The sequence below is a fragment of the Oculina patagonica genome, chromosome 14 (genome assembly GCF_052425735.1).
Source record: "Oculina patagonica isolate OP01 chromosome 14, crgOcupat, whole genome shotgun sequence".
Classification (NCBI taxonomy): domain Eukaryota; kingdom Metazoa; phylum Cnidaria; class Anthozoa; order Scleractinia; family Oculinidae; genus Oculina; species Oculina patagonica.
The window spans coordinates 23590905-23614442 of NC_135771.1; the positions used below are offsets into that span (position 1 = coordinate 23590905).

The 23538-nt window shown below is 36.4% G+C and overlaps 2 protein-coding genes across 2 annotated transcripts in view; one reads left to right on the top strand and one right to left on the bottom strand.

Moving 5' to 3' along the window:
* Positions 1-12586, bottom strand: part of LOC144637915 (microtubule-associated serine/threonine-protein kinase 3-like) — a 33641-nt gene extending 21055 nt beyond the window's left edge. The window contains exons 1-3 of the mRNA XM_078497003.1: positions 11935-12586; positions 4018-4254; positions 2096-2118 (exon numbers count right to left, since the gene is read on the bottom strand). Of these exons, the coding sequence (XP_078353129.1) occupies positions 2096-2118; positions 4018-4254; positions 11935-12210 (536 nt within the window). The 5' untranslated portion in view covers positions 12211-12586. The remainder of the gene's footprint in view (positions 1-2095; positions 2119-4017; positions 4255-11934) is intronic.
* A 28-nt stretch (positions 12587-12614) lies between these two features.
* The window catches only part of LOC144637917 (peptidylprolyl isomerase domain and WD repeat-containing protein 1-like), a 30620-nt gene continuing 19696 nt past the window's right edge, over positions 12615-23538 (top strand). Inside the window, exons 1-12 of the mRNA XM_078497006.1 lie at positions 12615-12741; positions 13825-13927; positions 14390-14490; positions 14983-15078; positions 15433-15520; positions 16782-16884; positions 19095-19238; positions 19787-19861; positions 20043-20123; positions 20741-20834; positions 22948-23001; positions 23352-23395. Of these exons, the coding sequence (XP_078353132.1) occupies positions 12621-12741; positions 13825-13927; positions 14390-14490; positions 14983-15078; positions 15433-15520; positions 16782-16884; positions 19095-19238; positions 19787-19861; positions 20043-20123; positions 20741-20834; positions 22948-23001; positions 23352-23395 (1104 nt within the window). The 5' untranslated portion in view covers positions 12615-12620. The remainder of the gene's footprint in view (positions 12742-13824; positions 13928-14389; positions 14491-14982; positions 15079-15432; positions 15521-16781; positions 16885-19094; positions 19239-19786; positions 19862-20042; positions 20124-20740; positions 20835-22947; positions 23002-23351; positions 23396-23538) is intronic.

Sequence of the window (23538 nt, forward strand, 5' to 3'; positions counted from 1 at the left end):
GTTTGAAAAGATACTGACAACTATTGTCTAAAGCTTTCCTTGCAATTTCATTCATTGCAAGTCACTGCACGGATCATTTCTTCACTTTTAAATAGTAGTTGTTTGTATATCTCATTCGCAGTTCATTAATAATATGAATTACGGTATTTCATAATTCCTTATGACCTTGCTCCCAATGTGTGGCTTTATATCTCAGTTGGTAGAGCATTGCACCGGTATCGTGGAGGTGACAGGTTGTATTCCATTGGAGCCAGAATATTTTTTTCCTGGCTTCTTTCCTTGCCATTTCTTTAATTGCAATTCACTGCAAAGATCATTTCTTAACATCAAGTAAGGGCTTGATATAGGGACATCTTGTTACACTCACTCACTCTCTCTCTCCTCCTCCTCGAGCCCCTGGGGACCTGGGGGCGGAGGGACTTCTTGTTAAGATAACAATATTAAATTACTGAATTATTACTCAATGGTGCAACAGAGTCAGCAGGATGTCTGGCTCAAATGTAAAGTATCGGCAAGCAAAAAAGGCTTGCATTAATTCCTTAAGCTATTGGATATTTTTAACAGGGAATTTTAAACCTGGGATCCTTTAAAAAGAAACTTTGATCTGAAACTGCAGCTAAGACAGTTTTCAAATTGTATACAGCAGATGACAGTCAAAAATTTAGCTATAATATTATTAGTCAGAGTGAATTCATCTTTTGACTTGTACGTGTATCTTACCAGCTGTAGTGCGCCCATGAACAGACAATTGAAAAAAAAAATGTCTGCTCTTCAGTACATCTGTTATTGATCTTTTCATTTCCCCCAAATGCTCAGAAAAAATAATTACTGAAAGCTTTTACATTGTCAAGTAATACATGTATGCAACCAACCTTCCGATGCCAATGTTCTCCCTCATGGTGGCGCAGTTTTTAAATTTTGACACAATAAGGTATTGACTTGGAAGTAAATATTTTCAAACAACACATAGGCACCAGAAAGCAGCTTTTTGAAGTGAGCAATGCCTATTTAAAGCAATATACTAAAAATATCTATCCACGAAATACTACTTTTAGTACATGTAGCTTGTTATCATTGCACTTATGTTTCCATTTTAATAAAAATTAACATATGACAGCCAAGCTGACAAGCGATAAAAGGTTCATTATACGAGAGAATATACCATTTCAAAAGGTCTGAATGACACAAAGTGCAAGTTTGCTAGACACCTTAAGATGCAAATTGCAACCAAAAAATTAAATTGTCAAATTGAAAAGGAATATACATGTATTGTGTACATTACTATATACTTGAAGAAAAATGAATTTGCTACATATAATCACAAAATAATTTAACTACAGTGTAGTATGTGGAAACATTGAAAGTGAAATACATATACATGTAGCATATTGAGCATTTCCTAAAAAAGTGTTTAGAGTACTTTTAGTTTTTAGTTTTGTCACGTTTTCTACGATAAAAATTGCTTGAGAATAATGTGTAGTAAAATTAATGGTTAACTACATAATTTTTTATGTTTTCTTATTTGAAGCTTTGAATATTTTTAAACTGGTTTAAATTTTTATTTGCCTTTGTTTCTGAGTATGATTACAATATGAGACAAAGGAAAATAAAAATCAAACTGGTTTGAAAAATTTTAAACGAAAAAAATTAAAAAAACTAAGTATTGGAAGGAAATTCATTAGAACATGCATCCACATAATATTAAATTTGGCAAAAGCAGGAAGTTTTCAAAATAAATAAATTTATATTCAATTTTAACACTGCGTACTTTAGCTTTTGATACATTAAAAAATTCAAATTTTTCATGGTTAAGCCTACATGTACACAAACTACTTTTTTTGTCTGATAAAATGCTTTGCAACTGTGATCACTGAAAGAGTTTGAATGTCTGCGCATGAAACATTATTTTACCATGTTATAAAATCAAACTTTATACTTGACTGTATGGTACTAGACAACGTATAAAATTGAAAAAATCTTAGTCTCTGAAGTAGAGTGTACACATGTACAATGAATTTATCTCTTCTTGGAAAATTATTATAATTGCAATAATTTAATTACCAGTTGAAAATTAATAACAAAATTCAAGCAATACCTTGGCCTCCGGCTTATGTCACTCTGAAAATGAACAAAATAAATAGCAGATTAACTTGATGAAAAGCCTTGCCACAAGAGATAACAATATGTGATGAAATTATACCCATGGGTTGTTTCATATGACAGTGCTATATTTACATCTAGCAGGTGATCAAGATTTAAAACTGCGACCATCTTCTGAATTCTCCATACCTTTTTATAACAAATTTAGAGGAGCAAGTTATGAGAAATTACAGTGTCAACTGATTATTTGGGAATTTTTTTCCCGTTGCACTGAATTTTTCACTTGGTCACTTGTACAAAAAGTATTAAAAATAAATGTCAAAAAAAATTGACTTAAGTATTCGCAATTCATTCTTCTGTGATGGGATTTTAAGCCTCCATCTAGGTTAATACACAGAAAGACAAGACAAAATTCCTATTAAATTTTTGATTAGGAATGCAGTTTAGTTTTCTGTTGTGTATATGACTTGTTCAATTTATTTTATTTTCAAATCTTTCGGGTATGAAAAAAAAAGGTTTTAACCCGAACAGCTTTCTAGAGCTGCAATTTTTATTTTCTTGTAAATTTTTTTATGTACAGTTTATATTATTTTAAATGTGGCAAGAGACTATATTTCTGTACAATCTACATGTATATCCAAGTAATTTAATCTTAAAATCAAAGCGCATGTCTTGCAATGTTATATTGGAATGCCTATCACCTTAAAACTATGAAAGCGAAAAATTCATTTGTCAACATGCCAAAAGTGACCTTTAGTTTACAAAGGAAATCATATCATGATTTAGAAATAATTGAAAGTGAAAAATTAATTTTAAAATGAATAAATTTCAATCTGTTCCTTAAAGATAATATACTTTGTAAACAGTCCGGCAAAATATATTTTTAAAGAACTGCCACAGCAATATGAGGCAAAAATGTACATACATGCCTACATGATATGTACTTGACATTGTTTGAATTTGGTGGCAAGGTCAACTTAAATATATTTTTGATCATTTTTAGAGTCACAAACCCAAATTATTACATTTTGTGCAAAATTAATGATAAATGTTATGGTTTAGTGTTTAAATTACGTGTAGGATATTTTTACAAGTTGTAAAATGTAAATTTTGTCAAGCTAGGGGTGACACTACCTGTAAATACAAGAGACAAGTAAAATATCCCACATTCAGCGATAGCACACACTAAATTATCCAGTGAGAGCTTACTATCGAACTTGATTCTTTCTACCAGAAATTTAGGTTGCTACACATGCAGCTTTATTGTATTACACATGATAAATTCACATGTAATCAATCACACTATAGTGGAATCCCGATTTCTTGAACTCTTGGTTTCTCGAAACTCACAATTTCTCAAACCAATTTTGTTTTCCCTGGATAGTACTTCTCTGTATTCTTTCCCCTAATTTCTTGAGCCTCCCAATTTCTTGAAGAAATTTTTTTGTTTTCCCTGAGATGGATAATAAAATACATGCAGTTGATGATCTAATTCCAACTGATTTAGGATACGAACACAATTCATTCTGGTATGGAATATTGCAACATTGTGTCATGCAAACAGACACACTTGCCATGAAAATGAAGATATGATTGGAACGAATGATTCAAATGATATCTATATCTTATATGTACAGCTATACAGGAAAGTAGCTAAGAGCTGGCTACTGGCTAATTTACTGGCTGAAAGGAAGCTTATTACAAGCTGAAATTTCACAAGAAAACAAAGACTTGGGGTACCATACATTTTGAAGAAACAAGGGCCAAAAAAAGCAAGCTGAGTTTGTTAATGAGCCTGCTTAGTTTTTTTCTTAGCTACATCCCTGGATAATGTACCGGTTGACCACAGTATCAGTTTTTTCATCAATGCCCTGAAAATCTACAACTAAATACTAAATGATTGTACAGTTAACTTACACAGCTTCCAGTTAGATTAGGTTCAGAGCTCCCAAGGGAAGGATTTGCCCTCATGCGTAACAAATTTGAAGTCTCATCAAGCCTTGCCGATGGAAAACCAATGCTCTCCCTCCTTCGAGCTCTTCCATCGCCATTAAACTCGTCTGAGAATCTTGAACGGTTAAGCTTGAAATTGCGCGGCAAAGAGGAAAAGACTTCTGAATTCAACTCTGCACTGTTGTCAAGCTCAGAGTCAGACTGTAATTGAAAAAATAAAAATAACAGTGAATTGTATAGTCTATGTTACAACTTAGACTAATGACGACTGTAATTAAAAATTAATTGGCAAGAGTAATCTTTATTAAACTGAATCACTTGTTTATTAAATACATCTATATGCATTGAATAATCACATCTTTTAATAAAAATATGTAACATCAAACATAACAGTTTGGAATACAGTTGTTTAAAAATAATATCTGTCATCATATTTTAATTTATTAAAAATATTTAATCTACTTAAATTGAAATTAAATTTTTCCCTTACTTTTATTAAATACAGAGAATATCACTTTGAGCCAAGATAAACACTTTGAAATGGTCAGGTGCATCTTAGTTCATAAAAATGTGACTTCAATTTGAAGTAAATTAAATGTTTAACTGCCTTACGCTGTATTTAATAACACAAAAAACTCTTTACTTTAAAACCCAACTAATAACTGTCTTGCATAAATATTATCAATGATGACTCAAATAACCAATGCATCAGAAAAAACAGACTGAAACAAAAAAGAATTACTATAAACAACAATTTTTATTTCATGGAAAACCTCCAATCACATCCCACAAAATGACCTTTTGAACCTGTTGATTTGACTACCATCAGTTTTTTCCTGAGACACCCACTAAGATTAATGCGCAAGGCAATGTTAAACAAAACTTTTGGTTTTAATTAGCATTTAACTTTAGAGTTTGCATGTTTCGGAAAGGTTCAGTAAGAGAAGTACTTGTAGAAAAACCACTAGCTATTTTCAACAGGCTTACTTGTTGTTACAGCTCCTGAGTGGTAAATTAGGTTTTCATGTCACAATGTAATAAATGTATAGCCCAATATTGTTTGTGGAAAATGCTATAACCCAGATTGGTTCAACAGGAAATAGCTCTTTTCTTCATGTACATGGGTGTGCCTTCTACAGCTTGACATTTTTGATATTCTAATTTTTGTGGATAGCATAAATTTTATCATACATATCTCAGTTATTTGGCAGTTCTTTAATATATACTACAGTATGCTTTGCATGTACATTGACTGTATATTTGTGAGTCATTTGTTTAGTAAAGAGGGTTGGGTAACAGTAAATAATAAAGATGGTAATTTTAAGCTCGGTGATAAATAATGAAGATGAATTGTTCAACAATAAAACGAGCATGGGACAAAGAAAAAAATCTGAGTCCTCAACGGGAATTGAACCCATGGCCTCCCAGGTGCTCTAACTAACTGAGCTACGAGAGACTCGTTGTGAGCTGGGCCATTTTACTAGGCAAGATATGTGACATGCATCCTGCATACTGCTAGGATCAGCAATGTCGAAATCATCAAGTGTGTAGTGCGCCCGCGCCGTCATCAAACCTTAATCAAAACACGGGTACTTTTATTTGTCTTTAGCAACTGAAAATAATGTAAATTAGTCATTTAATTTTGGGTTGATTCATGTTATGACCTTAAAGCTCCTATGTTTGTTTGAATAACACATAACAAAAGGCGGAGGCAAGATATGCCTACACCAACAATGTTCATTCAATAATAAACTAATAGGTGGCAATTTTGTAATAAAGAAAGCACATGAAAATGATGATTGTAGATCAGGAAATCTGCAATGTAACTATTGCTACAATTATGGACAAACTTGAGACAAACAAATATCATGCACTTTTTTGCAAATGTCTTTACTTACAAGCAGGTAAAAAAATATATTTTATCCTCCTCTCCGTCCTACTCAATGTTGTTTCATGGGGTTTGCAATTCACCACACTCTGTTTTCACAATGCGACAACACTGACAACACTGAAAAGGTGGGGGTTTGGGTTTGAAAAAATGAGCTTTGGTACCCATATGTGAAGAAACGAAACCGAACATTTAAGAATCTAAGAATTGAACCTTGAACCTTGCGAACCTAAGAACCTAAGAACGGAACCTTATGAGATAAGAACTGAACACTGCGAACATATGTGTTGTTTTAATTAGAAGCTAGCGTGAAACGAAATACTCTTTATCTTATCGAAAGGGCGCGTTTATTGACAAGCTTATAGTTTTCACATACCAGAATCGAGTTTAAGCCTTGGAGAGAAGAAGTCATTTTTTACGAGTACGGATAGTTTGAAGATTACCTAGAGCCTTGGAACCTTGTAACATCTTATTCAGGAGGATTACAACCAATAAAAACCTTAACATGGTCCATTGACGAGCCGGATTTGGAAATGGCCTCAAAAAAGAAACAGAAGCGGCAAGGGCATCGCCTCTACGCGGGAAAGTTAATGGGCGATGCAGAGAAAATCATCAACGATTTCGATCCTGCGAATGAAAGCAAACTCAAGCAGATTAAGATTTCACTGCGTGATCGAATGGACATCGTCCGAAATCTTGACGAGGCTGTATTAGATGCCTTAGAGAAGGCGACGAAATAGAGGAAGAAATAAACGACGCGGGTAGGTTCAGCGAGAGAGTTTTAGAACTTATCGTGAAGATCGAAACCGTGTTGTCGCTCCATGAAAGTAAAAGTGGAACACACACCCAAAGTTCAACGATGGGAAGCGCTGGCGGCGCAAACAAGCACGCTAAACTGCCCCGACTGAGTCTCAAATATTTTTCTGGAGAGCCAAGCCAATGGTTGACGTTTTGGGACAGTTTTAGGAGCGCCGTGCACGAAAATCCAGAATTGCACAACATCGATAAGTTCAATTACTTGAAAAGCCTTCTAAAAGGATCTGCCGCAGCGACAATCGCCGGTCTACCTTTAACAGACGACAACTACAAATCAGCGATCGAGCTTCTAACAAATCGGTTTGGAAACAAACAAGTTATCATTAGTAGTCACATGGATGCACTGCTAAAACTGCCCTCCTTAGGATCCACCGCAGATGTTCGAAAGTTAAGGCAAACTTATGACGAAATCGAAGCGCACGTAAGAGGCCTTCAAGCGTTAAAAGTGCCCACCGAATCTTATGGAAGTTTTTTGGTTCCAGTGCTGATGACGAAAATTCCCGAAGATATTCGCCTGTTAGTTGGTCGTGAAATGAAAGACGGGGAATGGAACCTTAGTGCAATCTTACAAATTCTACGCAGTGAAATTGAAAACAGGGAACGGTGTGGCGGAGTTCAAGCCCTCACCCCAAAGGAAGAATTTTACAGTCCAGAAAATCGAAGGAATGCGAAACCGCCGAAGTCAGACCTTCCAAGCGCAGCAGCCTTATTCGCAGAAAAACAGCCGCCAAGTACACCAACTTGTACATTTTGTAAACAGGGACATCCCACAGCAAGTTGTCACGTCGTGACAAACCGAGCTGCAAGGAGAGAATGCCTGAAGAAACAAGGCCGATGCTTTATTTGCCTCAGAAAGGGCCACCTTGCCAAAGATTGCCCATCGAAAATTACATGTTTCAAGTGCTCTGCAAGGCATCATGTAAGCCTTTGCGAAAGAGAAACCCAAACAAACGGAAATGCCATAGCTTCCACGCGAGATGAAGCACCTCAAAACACCAGATCTTATCAGCTATTGCAAACAAGCACATTCCACGTGGGGTCACACGATTCAATCTTGCTTCAAACTGCCCAAGCGTTAATTGGAAATAGAGAAACAAATGGGGATGGAATGAGAGCCAGAGTGATTTTCGATTCTGGGAGCCAGAAGAGCTACATTACTCAGCGCGCATGTGACCAACTAAATCTGCCGACAATTAGCACAGATTCGCTCCTGATAAAAACGTTTGGAACTGACGTCACTGGCCATTCAACTGAGTACGATAAGGTTAGAGTGGTCATTAAAAACGTCAACAAGTGGTCATCGCAAGAAATTGAAGCCTTTGTTGTGCCTACTATTTGTGCGCCGATCGGAAATCAAGAGATAAACACCGCTAAAATTCACTTCAAACATCTCGCAGAAATTGAACTGGCCGACAGTAACCATGGAAATGAAGATCTACCTATTGACGTCTTAATTGGAGCCGATTTCATGTGGTCGTTTTTCACTGGAGGGACGAGACGGGGGGAGAACGGCCAAGGACCGGTGGCAAGCTGTACCACCCTTGGATGGGTACTATCGGGCCCAGTTCCCAGCGAGAAGAAAAGCATGCAGCTTTCAAGCGCCAATCTCGTTTCTGCACACCTGCTGAAGGTTTCCTGTCAACCCAAAGAAGAATGTTCCACTGACGCACTTCTCCAGCGATTGTGGGACCTGGATTCAATTGGCATTAGAGATAAGGCGACGGTTCATGAGACGTTTCTGGAAAACATTTCTTTTGAAAGCGGCCGATATTGCGTGAAACTTCCCTTGAAAGAAAACAGAGATCTGCTGCCAGATAACTACGATTTGAGCCTTGCAAGGTTGAACTCTGTGGTGCGACGTCTAAGAAAGGAGCCATCTGTCATGAAGGAGTACGACCAGACCTTCCGAGATCAACTGCAGACAGAATCAGGAGACTCATTGACCAACAATGAGCTGTTGGTCAAGGGGGGAGTGTGAAGAAACGAAACCGAACATTTAAGAATCTAAGAATTGAACCTTGAACCTTGCGAACCTAAGAACCTAAGAACGGAACCTTATGAGATAAGAACTGAACACTGCGAACATATGTGTTGTTTTAATTAGAAGCTAGCGTGAAACGAAATACTCTTTATCTTATCGAAAGGGCGCGTTTATTGACAAGCTTATAGTTTTCACATACCAGAATCGAGTTTAAGCCTTGGAGAGAAGAAGTCATTTTTTACGAGTACGGATAGTTTGAAGATTATCTAGAGCCTTGGAACCTTGTAACATCTTATTCAGGATGATTACAACCAATAAAAACCTTAACACCCATATGCAAATCAGTGGAAATTTGGCCAAGTGTCTCAACAGTTTTGTCCAAGATTGTAGTTACATGCAAATACTTGCATGCAAGAGTTTGTTCAAAATTTAATTCATTTTACATGTACATTATACAAATCCATATGCTAGCTTCCTTTACTCTATTGCATAGTACCATGGAGTACAAGAAGACTATATGAATGCATGTCTGTTTACTACAAAAACAGTCAACATCACGCACAAAGTGTTTTTTTGTAATCATGTCCAAGACCAACATACATGCCTTATCACGATGTACCTAATCTCAAGATGCGTGTATTAATCATTTACTAAAAATATCTTAAAGAATAAAAAACTGAGACAAGAAGACTAGAAAATAATTTCATTCTGAATAATTAACATACAGTGTATGTAGTGAGTGAGAATGGATTCCGAAAAGGATCAAAGTTGTTATCCCAAAGGAAATTCAAAACATGTGCTCTTAATTAAATGGCAAAAGATAAATTTTATACTGCAGGGTGCTTTCATTCAAAGAAAGTGTCTAGTAAATACATGTAACCTAGAAAAGGTACAAATGAACATGTATTAACAGTAAAATCTCAAAGAAAGTAACTTACACTTTAGAGAATTACACATAAATGTATGAAACAAACACACTACGTCTGCCCAGAGATGATCTGATCAAACTTGCGAATTACCAAGAAATCAATACTAAGTTTCACCTAAGCATAAGGGATCAATTACAGCATATACGTATCAGGCTTGGGTTGTGTTTTTATGTTACTTTTGTCTGTTATTTTAATATTTTTCTGTCATTTGGGCATCACTTGAAAGGACACTTTCAATTTACCCATAAATAGTACTCAAAAGGAAATAAATTCTGCTTTTAATGTTCTCGGGAATGCAGAGGATATGAAAAGGCAAACAAACTGCATACTATTAGTTATAATTAAGTCATGCATTCCAAGCTTTTTAAGGTCAGGGCAAACTCTACCAAACTCTACCAAACTCTCGGGGTACATGTTAAGTTGAACCTTAAAATTGTAACCATAATTCTGTACAAAATAATATATTTATAATAACTTCTTTAATTTATAACTAAGCACAAATTCTCATACAACTGTACAATTAAAACATGGATTTCTCATAAGATAATTTTATAACTTTCCTGTCAAAACACAGGAACAGTGTTTTAAAGCATTAGAACAAAACATCCTTTTAATTAATGCTGCTGAAAGATACACTTCTAAACTTGCATGATAAAATTTACATTCCAACTGACGGATGGATGAACAAATGGCACGTTCTTCAAAGATTATCAAAATACCCCCAAATCGTCACATGCTAAATTAATAGCTTTCCAGTGGAAGTCAAACAATGCCTTGGATTTAGATGTTAATTATCTTTGAAGTTTTGATATTGAGATCTACAGTACAAAAAAACTGATTTGCTACAAAAATTTGAATTTTACATTAAAACTAGAATTTAGTCCCAGCGTCAACTGAAAATCACTGAACCAAAGTGCAATGTTTTTCTAATGCAAGAAAAACTAATAGATTAGTTTCTGTGAACGATTTTCTAAACCAACAAAAGATCTATTTTGTAAACAATGCGTTGTTCACTATTTGTACAAGCTGGATTTCATGAGCATGGAAAATTGAACATCAATGCAAATTTAAGCTCCAAGAAAATTACCAACACAATTTAGAACTTTCTCTCAAGGAAGTAATTTATCTTTGTAAAAATCACAAATATTTAGATGGGAAGACTAGAGCATTCCCTGCTGCGGCCAATGTAATGAACATAGATACATTTGCATAATAAAGAACAACTCTCTTACAACCAAATATCAATTGTCTACACATTTACGTACCATTGCGCCGACTGAATTAAAAGAGCTTTGTCTAACCCACCAAAACACTTTTCCATAGTTGATTAGCATCGCATAAGATTTTTCACACGCAATAAATTTTCTGGACGGTTGTGTAGGAGGTTTTTTCGTTACAATGTATATCTTTAACCGAGAGACATTTTTTCGCGGCTGGAGAGAGGATAACTTCGAGAGAGATACAGTTAGGGCGCGACGAACTTTTGATCGTAAATAATTCTGAAAAATGCGGGGTAAAAAAATAGCAACCCAGCTATATGGTAGGAATAAATAGGTCGACAACAAAGCATATATTGTGCGTTTAGTTCACTCCCAAACGGAAAACACCCCCGGGTTTTGATCAAAGGAAATAACTAAAACAAAAATAAAACTCGATCAGAATCGGTAGATCAACAAATTTAAGCTGTTTTGCTAAATTTCGCGCGTTCTTGCAATGAAAATTGATCTGTTTGATTCGGTAAGTTTATCTAGCCATATTGAATGTTTTTGATCTTACTGTCAGGAAATACGTCGACTCAGAAGATGACAATTTGGATAAAAGCCCAAAATCAGGCCACTAATATAGTAAACATGGACAGAAATAAAATCAAACTGAATTAAAACTACGTGCAGTACAAATAAGTTAGCCTAAAATATAAAGCACAAGTCCAAATATTCGCCGATCACAAAAGATAAGTACTTCAGACGAAAGATATCTCACATCAATAATATTTTGTGGGCACTTTTGTTTCCTGGCGTGTTGTCGGCCTAGGAAACACGAAAATGTATTCAGAGGAAATAAACAAAAATACCTTTTGAAAAACCACGAAAATATTTAGACACACAGTTGGGGTTAATAGAAAGGAAAATATAAAACTTTAAAACACTGCTTGACTTGAGGTTTAATTCATCTTAACCTGAAATTGCGCGGGTGAACATGTGAGCTTACTTCGGAAAATATTAACAACACAGTAAAATTGACCGGTGTGTTATGGTAGAATGTCTTACCTCGTCTGCCGAGTCTAAGTCCTCGCGTAGTTTGAAGATAGAGTGCATTAAAAGTTCTCTTTCTTTGTCATCTTTGACGTTGTAATCGTGTTCCAAATCGTCGTCTGTAAGAGCCTGAAAATAGCTAAGCGATACATCTTCTGGGAATAGCGCGGACAAATGTCCGAGCGACTCTTTTTCCAAATACGCTCGAAGACTACTCTCCCGGTCTTCGCTAGTTGTGCTACCCTCGCTTTCTGTGCGACGAACCAGCACAGAGCTATCTAGCGCATCCATAGTCCTTCTTGCTATTCCTCAAACAACGGCTTTCAATCACCCATGTTTACAAGCCTTTGACGCAGCTAAGCTTAAATCTTCAAAAACATGGTCGGGCTTGAAAAATTCTCGCCTCCACAAGTGAACTCGCGACGATTTTCGCCATTAATTTCTGTGTCCCTCGCGTGTTGTCATGTCGTGCGCCACCTCTAGAAATCACAACTCATGGCGGATTGAATGAATGGTTTCTCAGATAGCTCAATGTGAAGTGAAAGTACTCAATCTACGTTTTATACTCCCCAGCATTTCACGTTGGTCATTGATTAACGTGGAGTATAAATAGGATATTTCCCCAGGGAGCCTTCGCCTGCGCGGGCGCATACTTCAAGCGCATTTATCTCTGACCGGCAAGATTGCGTTACTCTTTCAAAATGGCGGATGTAGCAGACAGAAAACGTGGTTTAGAAGCAACTGATAATAGCGATGAAGAAGAAGAAGATGAAATGATTGGTCCTATGCCGGCAGCTCTTCCTAAACCAAAGAAGAAAAGAGGTAATAGAAAACATTAGTGTAATTAAGTGATCTCTGGATTCTCTGCAGTGAATGGAATTGCAAATTGCTCAGACTTTTCTAATTCTGCACGTTCTTATATTATAAACATTAATGACCTAAAGGTCAAATTCCACTATAGATTTCATACATTTTTGTATGATTTGTCTTGGGAAAATGGAAATTTTACCCTGATATGATCAAAGTCTTTCAATCAACTGGATTAACTGCAAATATAAGCTTACTAAGTGTACCCTTGAATGCTGCAAGGCTACAGCTGTAGCTCAATCTCATTCCCAGATCAGAGCTGGTATTTTTGTTTTCGGTCAGCGGTGACAGAATGCTCAGTGGTTCTGGGAAATTCATAAACCGGAACCAGAAATTCCTGGTTCCGGTTTGAATGTGCGTGTGCACCAGAGATATTGTGGATGAAATGAACAAGCTTCCACAGCCAATCAAGATTTGGCTGTGCTTTTGGCAGGCTTTCAGTCTAGCCCAGAGGCCTCGATTCTTAATGCCGACCAAAAGGATCATGGCCTCTGGGGATGAGATTGAGGCTAGCTAATTAACTAGTCTGCAGAGTCAAGATTCTTGAATGAGGAAGTTTTACTAGCATGCACATCAGGCAGTTTGTTGTGTGACCTTCTCAAGGCATAGTCCTGCCCATCCATTTAGATTTGTCCAGGGGAAAGGTCAGGATAGTGGTATACTCTGATAAACCTAAAAACACTACACAATTTAGCCAAAGACCCAACACTACAGGAGAGAGCAATCACGTATGCCTTACTCAATATCTATTGGATATACAATTTGTACCAAAATATTTCATTGTCTAACACCCTTCCTTATACCCAATTAACCCCCCCCCCCCTATATGCCATGTACCCAAAACCCTTGGTATACCCTAACCATTATAAATCTAAACAAAATTACAAGGTAGAACCTTTAACACTAGCTCTCTGTATATACATTGTATTTTGTTAGCCATAAAATCAGGCCATTGATAATTTCTTAAATTGAATGTTATTTTGTTGGCTTGATTTAATTTGGTTATGCATGTATATATAACTAATATTATATTTTTAGTTTTAGAGTTTGAGAAAGTCTACCTGGGAAATATTCCATCTGCTGAATCCTATGAAAAAAGTTTTATGCACAGAGATGTCATTTCACATATTGTGGTCACTGAGTAAGTAGAATGAAATGTATTCTATTCAAAACTTCAACATCCTGTAAGAGAGATGTCTGAAATTCAACTGGATTGAATTTTCTTGTACAATAACAAGCAATCCCAGACACAATATGGGTCTTGAAAGGTAAACATCTTCAGTGTAAAATTTTTCTGGTTAAGAATATCAGATGCCTCTTACAGTGCAACACGCCTTACCGTAGCTACCCAACAAACTTTTTTTACAAGTGTACTCTTGTAATTTATTATGTTTTGTTGATAAATACGATGTTATTCAACTTTGCAAGGAAGTGTACATGTGTTCATCACACAAATAATAATATTACGAGGGGACACTTGTAAAAAATGTTTGTTGGGTGGCTACAGTAAGGCGTGTTGCACTGTAAAAAGGAAACTCTCATTTTGGTTCTCAAGTGTTTGTAATTACATTCTGATTATGGTTCATTTTATTGTAATTCACAGAACAGAATTCCTTGTTACGGCAAGTTGTGATGGTCACATTAAGTTTTGGAAAAAGCAAGACGAGGGAGTTGAATTTGTGAAACACTTCAAAGCACACATGGGTGAGATTTTACTATACCAGTAGAAAAAAAAAATTATGTGCCTCATTTTTTTTGTGACACAAACATAAATTGAGGACATTGTCTCTAAATAATAATAATAATAATAATAATAATAATAATAATAATAATAATAATAATAATAATAATAATAATAATAATAATGATAATAATAATTATAATTATAATAATAATATAAAATCTTTAATGAGGAGGCCTCCAATCACTATAAGTGGTTTTCAGAAGGGTCCTCAAAACATAAAAATTGACCAATAAAAATTAAAAAAAAATAAAAGTGAACTCGACAATCTTATATGATAATACATGCAGCAAGACTTCACGGCTTGAGTCAGCTTGTTAAAGAACCTACCCGTGATGGAGCACACAAAGACAGCTATTGATCTTGTATCTGTAAACAACTTACATCGTATTGTTTCACATGGAGTACACGGATTCGCAGCCATTGATCACTTGATTGTTTATATTTTCTCACAGGAGTAATTCACTGTATTGCTGCCAGTGCTGATGGACAGGTCTTGTGCTCTACAGCTGAGGATAAATCACTTAAAGTATTTGATGTTGTCAATTTTGGTAAGAAGTAAAATTAATTTTATTCCATTTTACAAATGAATTACCATCTGATGGTTATGCAAGGGTAACCCCCAAATGTGCTGTGGCCCTGGGATTACTGGTTGAGTTGGAATTTAAAAGTGTGGTTTTTGTGGAGGGAGGAAAACCAGAGATCACAAGAAAATCCCTCGGAGCAAGGACAAGAATCAACAACAAACTCAACCCACATACAATGCTGATTCCAGGATTCAAACCCGGGCCACATTGGTAGGAGGTGAGCACTCTCACCACTGTGCCATCCCTGCACCCAAATCTGTCAAATATATTTGCTAGATATTTGTTTAATATTTATATATATTTTAATTTTTTTTCTAGACATGATAAACATGTTAAGATTAGATTACGTACCTGGACAGTGTGAATGGATTTTTCCTCCTGGCGCAGCAGTGGCTGCAGTAGCATGGCAAGTATTCACTTGTTTTATACTGATAATACCTTGTTAACAAATAAATACACCTAATTCGATGGTTTAACATGTAATACACGTGGATATTTTGCGAGTTGCATAGTATTTTTCCAAGCTCCTTAAGGGTGTGGAAAAATACGGGCAATAAGCAAAATGTCCGCTCGTATTAAATGTTAAACCATCGAATAAGGGATTTATTATTCCACTAATTTTTCCACTTTGTTTGGGCCAGTATCCCGTAAGTTTGTCCGCTCGTATTTTTGCCCTGTTCTACTGTGTAATAACGTGGCATATTTTGCACGTTCTTTTGCCCTAATATGGTAAAAATGGCACATACTGGAATAATAACTTTCATAATATCATTAAGACCATTTTATTTGATTTCATTAAGATCATGATACAATGTAGTTTAAAAGAACAAGAAAACTAACCTTCATGGTGCTTTACTGTACCCAGGGGTATAAATGCCTTGGATACTTTCAAACTGTTTTCAATTGGTAACTTGACAAAATACTTACTAGGAAGAATATTACCCCACTATGGACTAGCATTCCATCCCAGTAGCTGTACTCCTAGTTGCTGTATGCTAAGGAAACAAAAATTAGGTTAACTTATGCATGAGTATTGTGTATGCACACTAAACCTGATATGCTCAAGACTTTCTTCAGTGTCTTGATTGCAACTGCAGTGTGCTACAGCAAAATCACTTGCTCAATATTGTTTGGCTAGCTTGATACTTTTGTTAGACTTCTTATTGTGCAAGTACACAGAGAAGCATTGTTACTTTTCACATGCTTGATTCATCGCAAATGAGATACATGTATGATACAGTGGAACCTTGATTTAATTAACCTTTATATAATGAGGTCTCCAGTATAACAAGTGATAATTATTCTTTGTTTCCTTTGTTTCAATAATAGTACAATATATGGAAAAGAACCTGTATATAATGAAACCTCATTATAGCAAACATATTTTGCCATTTTGAGAATTGACTCAAAGTTGTGTACTTTGATTAAGTACTCAGCTCCGCATGCATGCAAAATGTCAGAGCTGACAAACAACTCAGTTTGAGACACTTTACAGATCTCTAATTAAAAGAGATTTAATTTCTTTTCAACAAACTGTTTATCATAAGTTGAGCGAGTTTTACACAAAAATATTTCATATATGTAATCTGCAAGATACTGATTTTTGCACAGCAACAAAGACTACATGTAAGTCTTGTTACTCACAAATCTGTTTCATTAACTTTTAGCTCAGAGAAAGAAACAGGGGTGATCCATGTTTATGATGGACGTGGAACAAGCACACCTCTTCACACCCTGAATCTTCATACCAAACCTATAACATTTATTAAGGTAAACACATGTGCAAGCTTCCCTGTTTACTAAATGCATCAACTAAAAGTCCAATACGGTCTATTAGGACAATTAACAGGCTGGTTATAGCCAAATTTCCCAAGGTATTGGTAAAATCCCAATTGTTAGATTTGGTTATTAGGAAGATAGAAGCCAGAGTTCTTTATTAAAGTTGTTTGTGAACTCGCACATATTGCATCTCAGTCAATATAGGAGGGTGCTGTATAGTGTCCTCAGGGTTAGTGCACTGGACTCTGCATCAAGTAGTTTGGGGTTGAACCCTGGCTGTGGTCATTGTTTTGTGTTCTTAGGAAAGACACTTCTCCACCCAGGGGTATTAATGAATACACCGATTCGCGAAAAAACCGGAAGTTTCATGGAAGCGAGGCTAAGTGGCCCTCGCCAGCTAAAAAATATAAAGTTTACATGAGCGTGTGGGGCATTTCAAGTCGGAAAAAAGCATTTCATTTACAAATTCGTCACAAATCTTGATCCTTATATGCTCAAAAGTATAAAAGAAGAAATTCGATTAAGGTTTAACAGGCAAGAGGTAAAATTTTACTTTTACATACAGTTTAGCAGTAAGATGTTGTTGTTGACTTCTCTCTAATCGAATAATTTAATACTCATAACCTCAATTTTAGTCCTTCTTTGCTCAATTTTGGATTTTGTTGATCAATAAAACACCTTGTGATTCACAAGAACTTTAATTAAAAAACAGATTTTGTTTTGGGAGTCTCTTCGGTTTTCAGGCCGACTGAAATTCCGGTATAAACAAATAATCTAAGAGCACTGAATATTTTGTAGATTCTAATTCTGCCACTTTTAAACATGCGCAGCAGATTTTTTAGTAGAATTTTTGATGGGCATGAACTGTTTCAAGTGTAAATTGGGCATGAGTTGTATATCTTTTTGAGTAGCAAGGAAAGTCAGTTTAATATCAATTAAATAAAACTGCCATTCATATCAAAAGAAATATTTACAAATAGAGCAGTTTGTTTTGACAGAGAAACTCGCATGTTATGCGGTTTTGTTGTGACATGTTTCAGTCAGGAAAATCCCTCAACAATCGAAACATTCGGCCTGTTTTTTATTAATAACATTTTGCACAGATGTGAATTGCTTCATTTCTGAACTGGATCGAATTTTAACAGCAAGCGAAGGTATGGTCTGTGCGTAGTAGCGGGAGTGATGAAAGGCAGGCAGGCAACAACTCAACATTTGCGTCTAACAATCTATGTATACATTTACGGTAGATTAATTTTAATGTCTTACTGCATTTCGGTCACACAAATTGGACCTAATGAATACAGTAAGATTGTGAGACATGTTTACTTAATGTGATCTTCTCTGTCTATATAAAACAAAACAACTCTGCTTCGGTTCCTTATAAATATTTTTTGGATGCGAAAGGCGGCTTTATTTTATTGATATTAACCTGAAGTAATTTTCTTTTGTAACACAAATGCATGTTAAATTTAATTTGATTTTAACTTGAAAGCGTTTATGCCTATCACAAATTCTCAAAAATATATGCTGTAGTTTATCAGTCACAGAATTATGGAAACTTGACATGTTTGCCACTGACATGTTTACACAAGTTTCTCTGTCAATACTGGAAATTTTTTGACCTCCCAGAGCAAAATCTGTTTTTTAAAAGTTCTTGTGAATTTATTTATAAGGTTTTCATTTTATCGATCAGCAAAATCTGAAATTGACTGTTATCTACCTCAAGCGAGCAGCTGAAATTCATCCTTTGTTGGCGAAGGAATATTCATTCGAGCTAGCGCTCAGAAGTCGGCAGCAAAATCTGTCCGCCAAGCTGTTAAAATTTCACCTGTCACCAGCTAGACCATAAATTACTTCTCTTATACTTTTGAACTTATAAGGATCAAGATTTGTGGCGAATTTGTGAATGAAATGCTTTTTTCCGACTTGAAATGCCCCACACGCTCATGTAAACTTTATATTTTTTAGCTGGCGAGGGCCACTTAGCCTCGCTTCCATGCAACTTCCGGTTTTTTCGTGAATCGATGTATTCTGGTCAGTCGTGAACTGTTTCCACAACCTGACAAAATGCTAATGAATGGGGGAAGGGTTGGTTAACTTGTAATGTACAACTGTACCAATAACTCTGCCATGTTGTCTATATGCAATGTACACAGACAAAAAGTCATGTAACTTTGTCAATGTTATCTTTTGTTTGACAGTACAATGCTGTGTATGATGTCGCTGTGTCAGCAGATGAGGCCGGCATGGTGGAATACTGGTCTGGCATCAAACATGATCTTCAGTTTCCAAAGAATATTGACTTTGAGTACAAAACTGATACAGACCTCTTTGAATTTATTATGGTAAGCAACATTTTGAAATGTCACATTGTAGACATGTAGTTGCACCTTTAATCTACCGAAAGGTTTAAGCAAAATTGACCAAGTTCATGCAACAAGTGCAAAGGACTATTGCTTCATGGCTCTCTGCACACATTGCATTCCTATAATGCTAGTATGATAGGTCTGCAATGTGTGCAAAGGACTACAGCTAGCTCTCTGCACACATTGCATGCCTATAATGTTAGTATGATAGGTCTGCAATGTGTACAAAGGACTACAGCTACATAGCTCTCTGCACACATTGCATGCCTATAATGCTAGTATGACAGGCCTGCAATGTGTGCAAAGGACTACAGCTAGCTCTCTGCACACATTGCATGCCTATAATGCTAGTATGATAGGTCTGCAGGTCTGCAATGTGTGCAAAGGAATACAGCTACATAGCTCTCTGCACACATTGCATGCCTTTAATGTTTGTATGACAGGTTTTGGTTCCAGGTCATTTCATCAGGGTTAAAGATGCCAGTTTTACAACTTACAATTGAATTATTTTTCTTTTTTTCTTTTAGTGCAAGACTTTTCCTGTATCCCTGACGTTTTCACCAGATGGTAAACTATTTGCTACTTTGTCAATGGACAGGAAGGTAAAATTATAATTGTTTTACAAATAATTAAAGCTCTGAGAATACAAATTAATACAGAAGAAAAGGTAAAAAAAAAATTCCCCACCCCCAACATTTTTAATTTAGTTGAGACTTCTTTACAAAATTATTTTTTTTTAAAATTACAAAAAGTAAAGTGTTTGCATCATTTTCTTCCCTTTAGGTAAGAGTGTTTAGATTTTTGACTGGGAAGAAAACAAGAGTGTTTGATGAGTCCCTTCAGGTCTTTACAGAAATGCAACAGGTATTAAAAGAACCACTTCATTTTAATCACTTTTTTTATCATGTTTTACTTTAGAAGTAGCAGGCTGGTGTCTTGTGGGAGGTGCAAAAGGATAGTGTGTAAGGCTTCAGATCAGAAGGTTTAGGATAGAGTCTGGGTGTGGGGTTTTGCGCGAGGGAATCTGCTTTATCAGTGCCTCTTTCCTCCAAGGAATACAAAATGTAAACTACCGGTTGGTCCAGCAAATAATAAGCCATTAGGACAATCTAATCAAAATGCTGGGGATAACCTATCATGGGCTACATGTAGTGTACCATTAGGGGTGGGGTAAGGGGAGAATCGTCCTACAGAAGTATTCCCATAGAAATCATCATCATTATAAAACCATTCTCCTGATGGAGAATTAGGCTATACCCTCTCTTTCTCCAGGCTGTTTTGTCCTCTGCAGCTGATGCTGCGGCTGTCCATATTCTTAAACCATTCTCTTTCAGCTCCTTTTCGACAGTCCTTAGAAATACTCCTACAGAAAAGCTACAGAAACTAGAATAAAATGGCAGAATGGCTGAGCCTATAATGTCCAGGATCAAAATGGACATTATTTTCATTCCCCTCTTTCTAATTTTTTTTTTTTTTTTCAGCAAAAGCAGCAGCTGCCTGATATGGAGTTTGGCAGAAGATTGGCAACAGAGAGAGATTTAGAGAAGACAGATACCTTGCGGTTCTCCAATGTAGGTAATGAGCTATACTGAAATAAGTCTTGATTTTATTTATCATTCATGCTATAATTTCCACACTGGTCTTTAATCAAAAGCCCTCTGGGCTTAGTGTCTTGTGACTCTTTTCAGAGTTTAATTTATTTGAAATTTATTTTATCTAGTTTTGAAGCTGTGCTCCGTCGGCGAATTGAAGGTCTATATTGGCATGACGGAGCACAGCTTTAAAACTAGATATAACAACCACAAGCTCTCTTTCAAGCATCGTAAGCATTCCCACGACACTGTCCTATCAAAGTACATCTGGGACCAAAGAGACAAAAACACCGATTTCTCAATCAAGTGGTCAATTGTCACGCGAGCAAGCTCTTACAGGGGAAACCAGTCTCGCTGCAATTTGTGTCTGACAGAGAAGCCTCTGCATTCTATCCGCTGACAGATCTACTCTCCTCAATAAGAGATCTGAATTAATCACCAAGTGCAGGCATGAAAACAAGTTTTATGCAGCCAGTCAAAAGCAGGATCGCTCAAACCGCCCTCCATGAGTGTAGTTTAAATTTTCTTTCAACTGCTATTAACGGCACAGTCTGATGATCGCCTCGTGCGTGAAACTTTAAGTAACTGTCCGTGCAGTCTCAATCTTTTAATTATAGTATCCCGCTCTGCATGTATTTGCATCGAGCACTCGTACGATTGTGTGAAACCATTTACATTTTTCTTTGTTTATATATAAGATTACATGCTTAAAAACAAAGTTTTGAAATCGATGCCTTAATGGTATCCATTCCGATTACTATCACGGTAATTAAGCGTCCATCTTGATTCATACTATAACTAATTGATCTTTGCTATTTCTGTCAGGCGGATAATGTTTGTACTTATAATTGTCACGCGACTTGTTTCCGATACCTTATCAAAAGCGATTTTTCCAAGCAGCCGAAAGTAGGCTTGACTTAAATTCAAAGTACATTCCAGCATGTAGCCGTTGAACAGTTATAGGACTCCGATAACAGCAGCAGAAATGCTTGAGAAATTGCTCTGATAAGGTTTCTGAATTGATTGTCGCAAAATATTATCTGCTCAAGTAACGCAACCCGTGACATGTAATCTATATATAGCGTGCACGTAAATTTAATTAACCAAAACATATGTATTGTAAACAAGAACCGGGTGAGACATTGATTGTTATCAAAAGCAAATGGACTCGACAATTTAGAGATAAGGCCTTTTAGCAAGCCGAAAGGATCTCTAAATAGAGCGTTATCTCTCTCTCCAGAGAGAGAGTCGTGACGTTCACTTTGCAATTTGGGTGTTAAGTTTTGTCTTTCTTACAGCGACGAGTTGACCTTTGGCGTGTGTCTTCGTGACTGTTGAATTCCCACACGTTTTAGGGTAATACTCGAATTGAAGACACGCAAGGAAAATAATGTCCACGGGATCTACCAGTTTTTTTTTTTTGAAGTAGTACTACAGCAATAAACGTAAAAAAAGAAATAAATTTTAAGAACAGTAAAGCGTGCCTGTATTTTTACACAATAAGCCCTTTACAATAAATACTCCTAACCTACAGTTTGATAAACCAGCGCATTAGTTGCGACCTTTGTAAAGAAACATTATCTGTTCTTTGATATGAAATTCCGGCGGCCTCAGATCACAAAGCAAATGTTGACATGGCGGGAAAATTCCGCGGCCTCACAAAGCAAATGTTGACATGGCGGGAAAAATGTTGACATGGCGGGAAAATTCGGCGGCCTCAGAAAGCAAACACGCATGGAATGCACCTCTCCCCCTGTAGATATATCTCGTGTCGTCATGACAACGTCATGACGTCACGAGACAAAAATGGCATCTACTTTTTTTTTAAACCTGTTAACCCAGGCCGATTTTGTCTGTTGTTATATGCCACCGGAAAAGTTTTTGGCATCAGGATACAACAGGTTGAAATCTGTCTTTGTCACAGGCTAACTTTTTTTTTTTTTTTTGGGGGGGGGGGGGGGGGGAGTTGAAAGACTTACACTAAGCTGCTTAAGGTAAAAGTTGTCATTTCTTTTGTAATAGTAGCATCTTACTTTCCTTGTATTGTCAAAGTCATTCTTACCAAATAACTGTTTATTATTTCTCTCTGTGTGAAGTGTTTGATGAAAGTGGATTTTTCCTGCTGTACGCCACGATGCTTGGTATTAAAGGTACGTGTTTATAGTTCTGGCAGAACCAGTTCCAATATTGAGTGCAGTAGAACTCTATCGATGCAGTGATTTCATTTGAGCTTGACAATCAACAATATCTAAAAAGGAATCAAATAAATTGAAAGAATTCTTTTTTTCAACTATGGCAAACAAAGAATCTGTTTGTTTTTTTACAAAGTTCACTGTACAATCAGACCAGACACAGACACATACAAACACTAACCTGCACTTTTAGTCTCACATCAGTGAACACTTCTCCAAAGCAGACACTTTTTCAGGTCCAAAGGGTGTCCGCTTATAGGAGGTTTGACTGTAAATTTAACAAACGTTTTGTGTTTTCTTATCTGCAGTTATAAACCTTCACACCAACAGATGCGTAAGAACAATAGGCAAGGTGAGAATGACAAATTCGTCATAGGTTCTGGATTTGCACACGGTTGTGGGGTGGGGTGGGTGGGACAGTGAGTAGCCTGATTTTCAGATGGTCCAAGGACGCTACCGGTAGCTCTCACTCGTTCCTGAGAGCGATTGACCTTG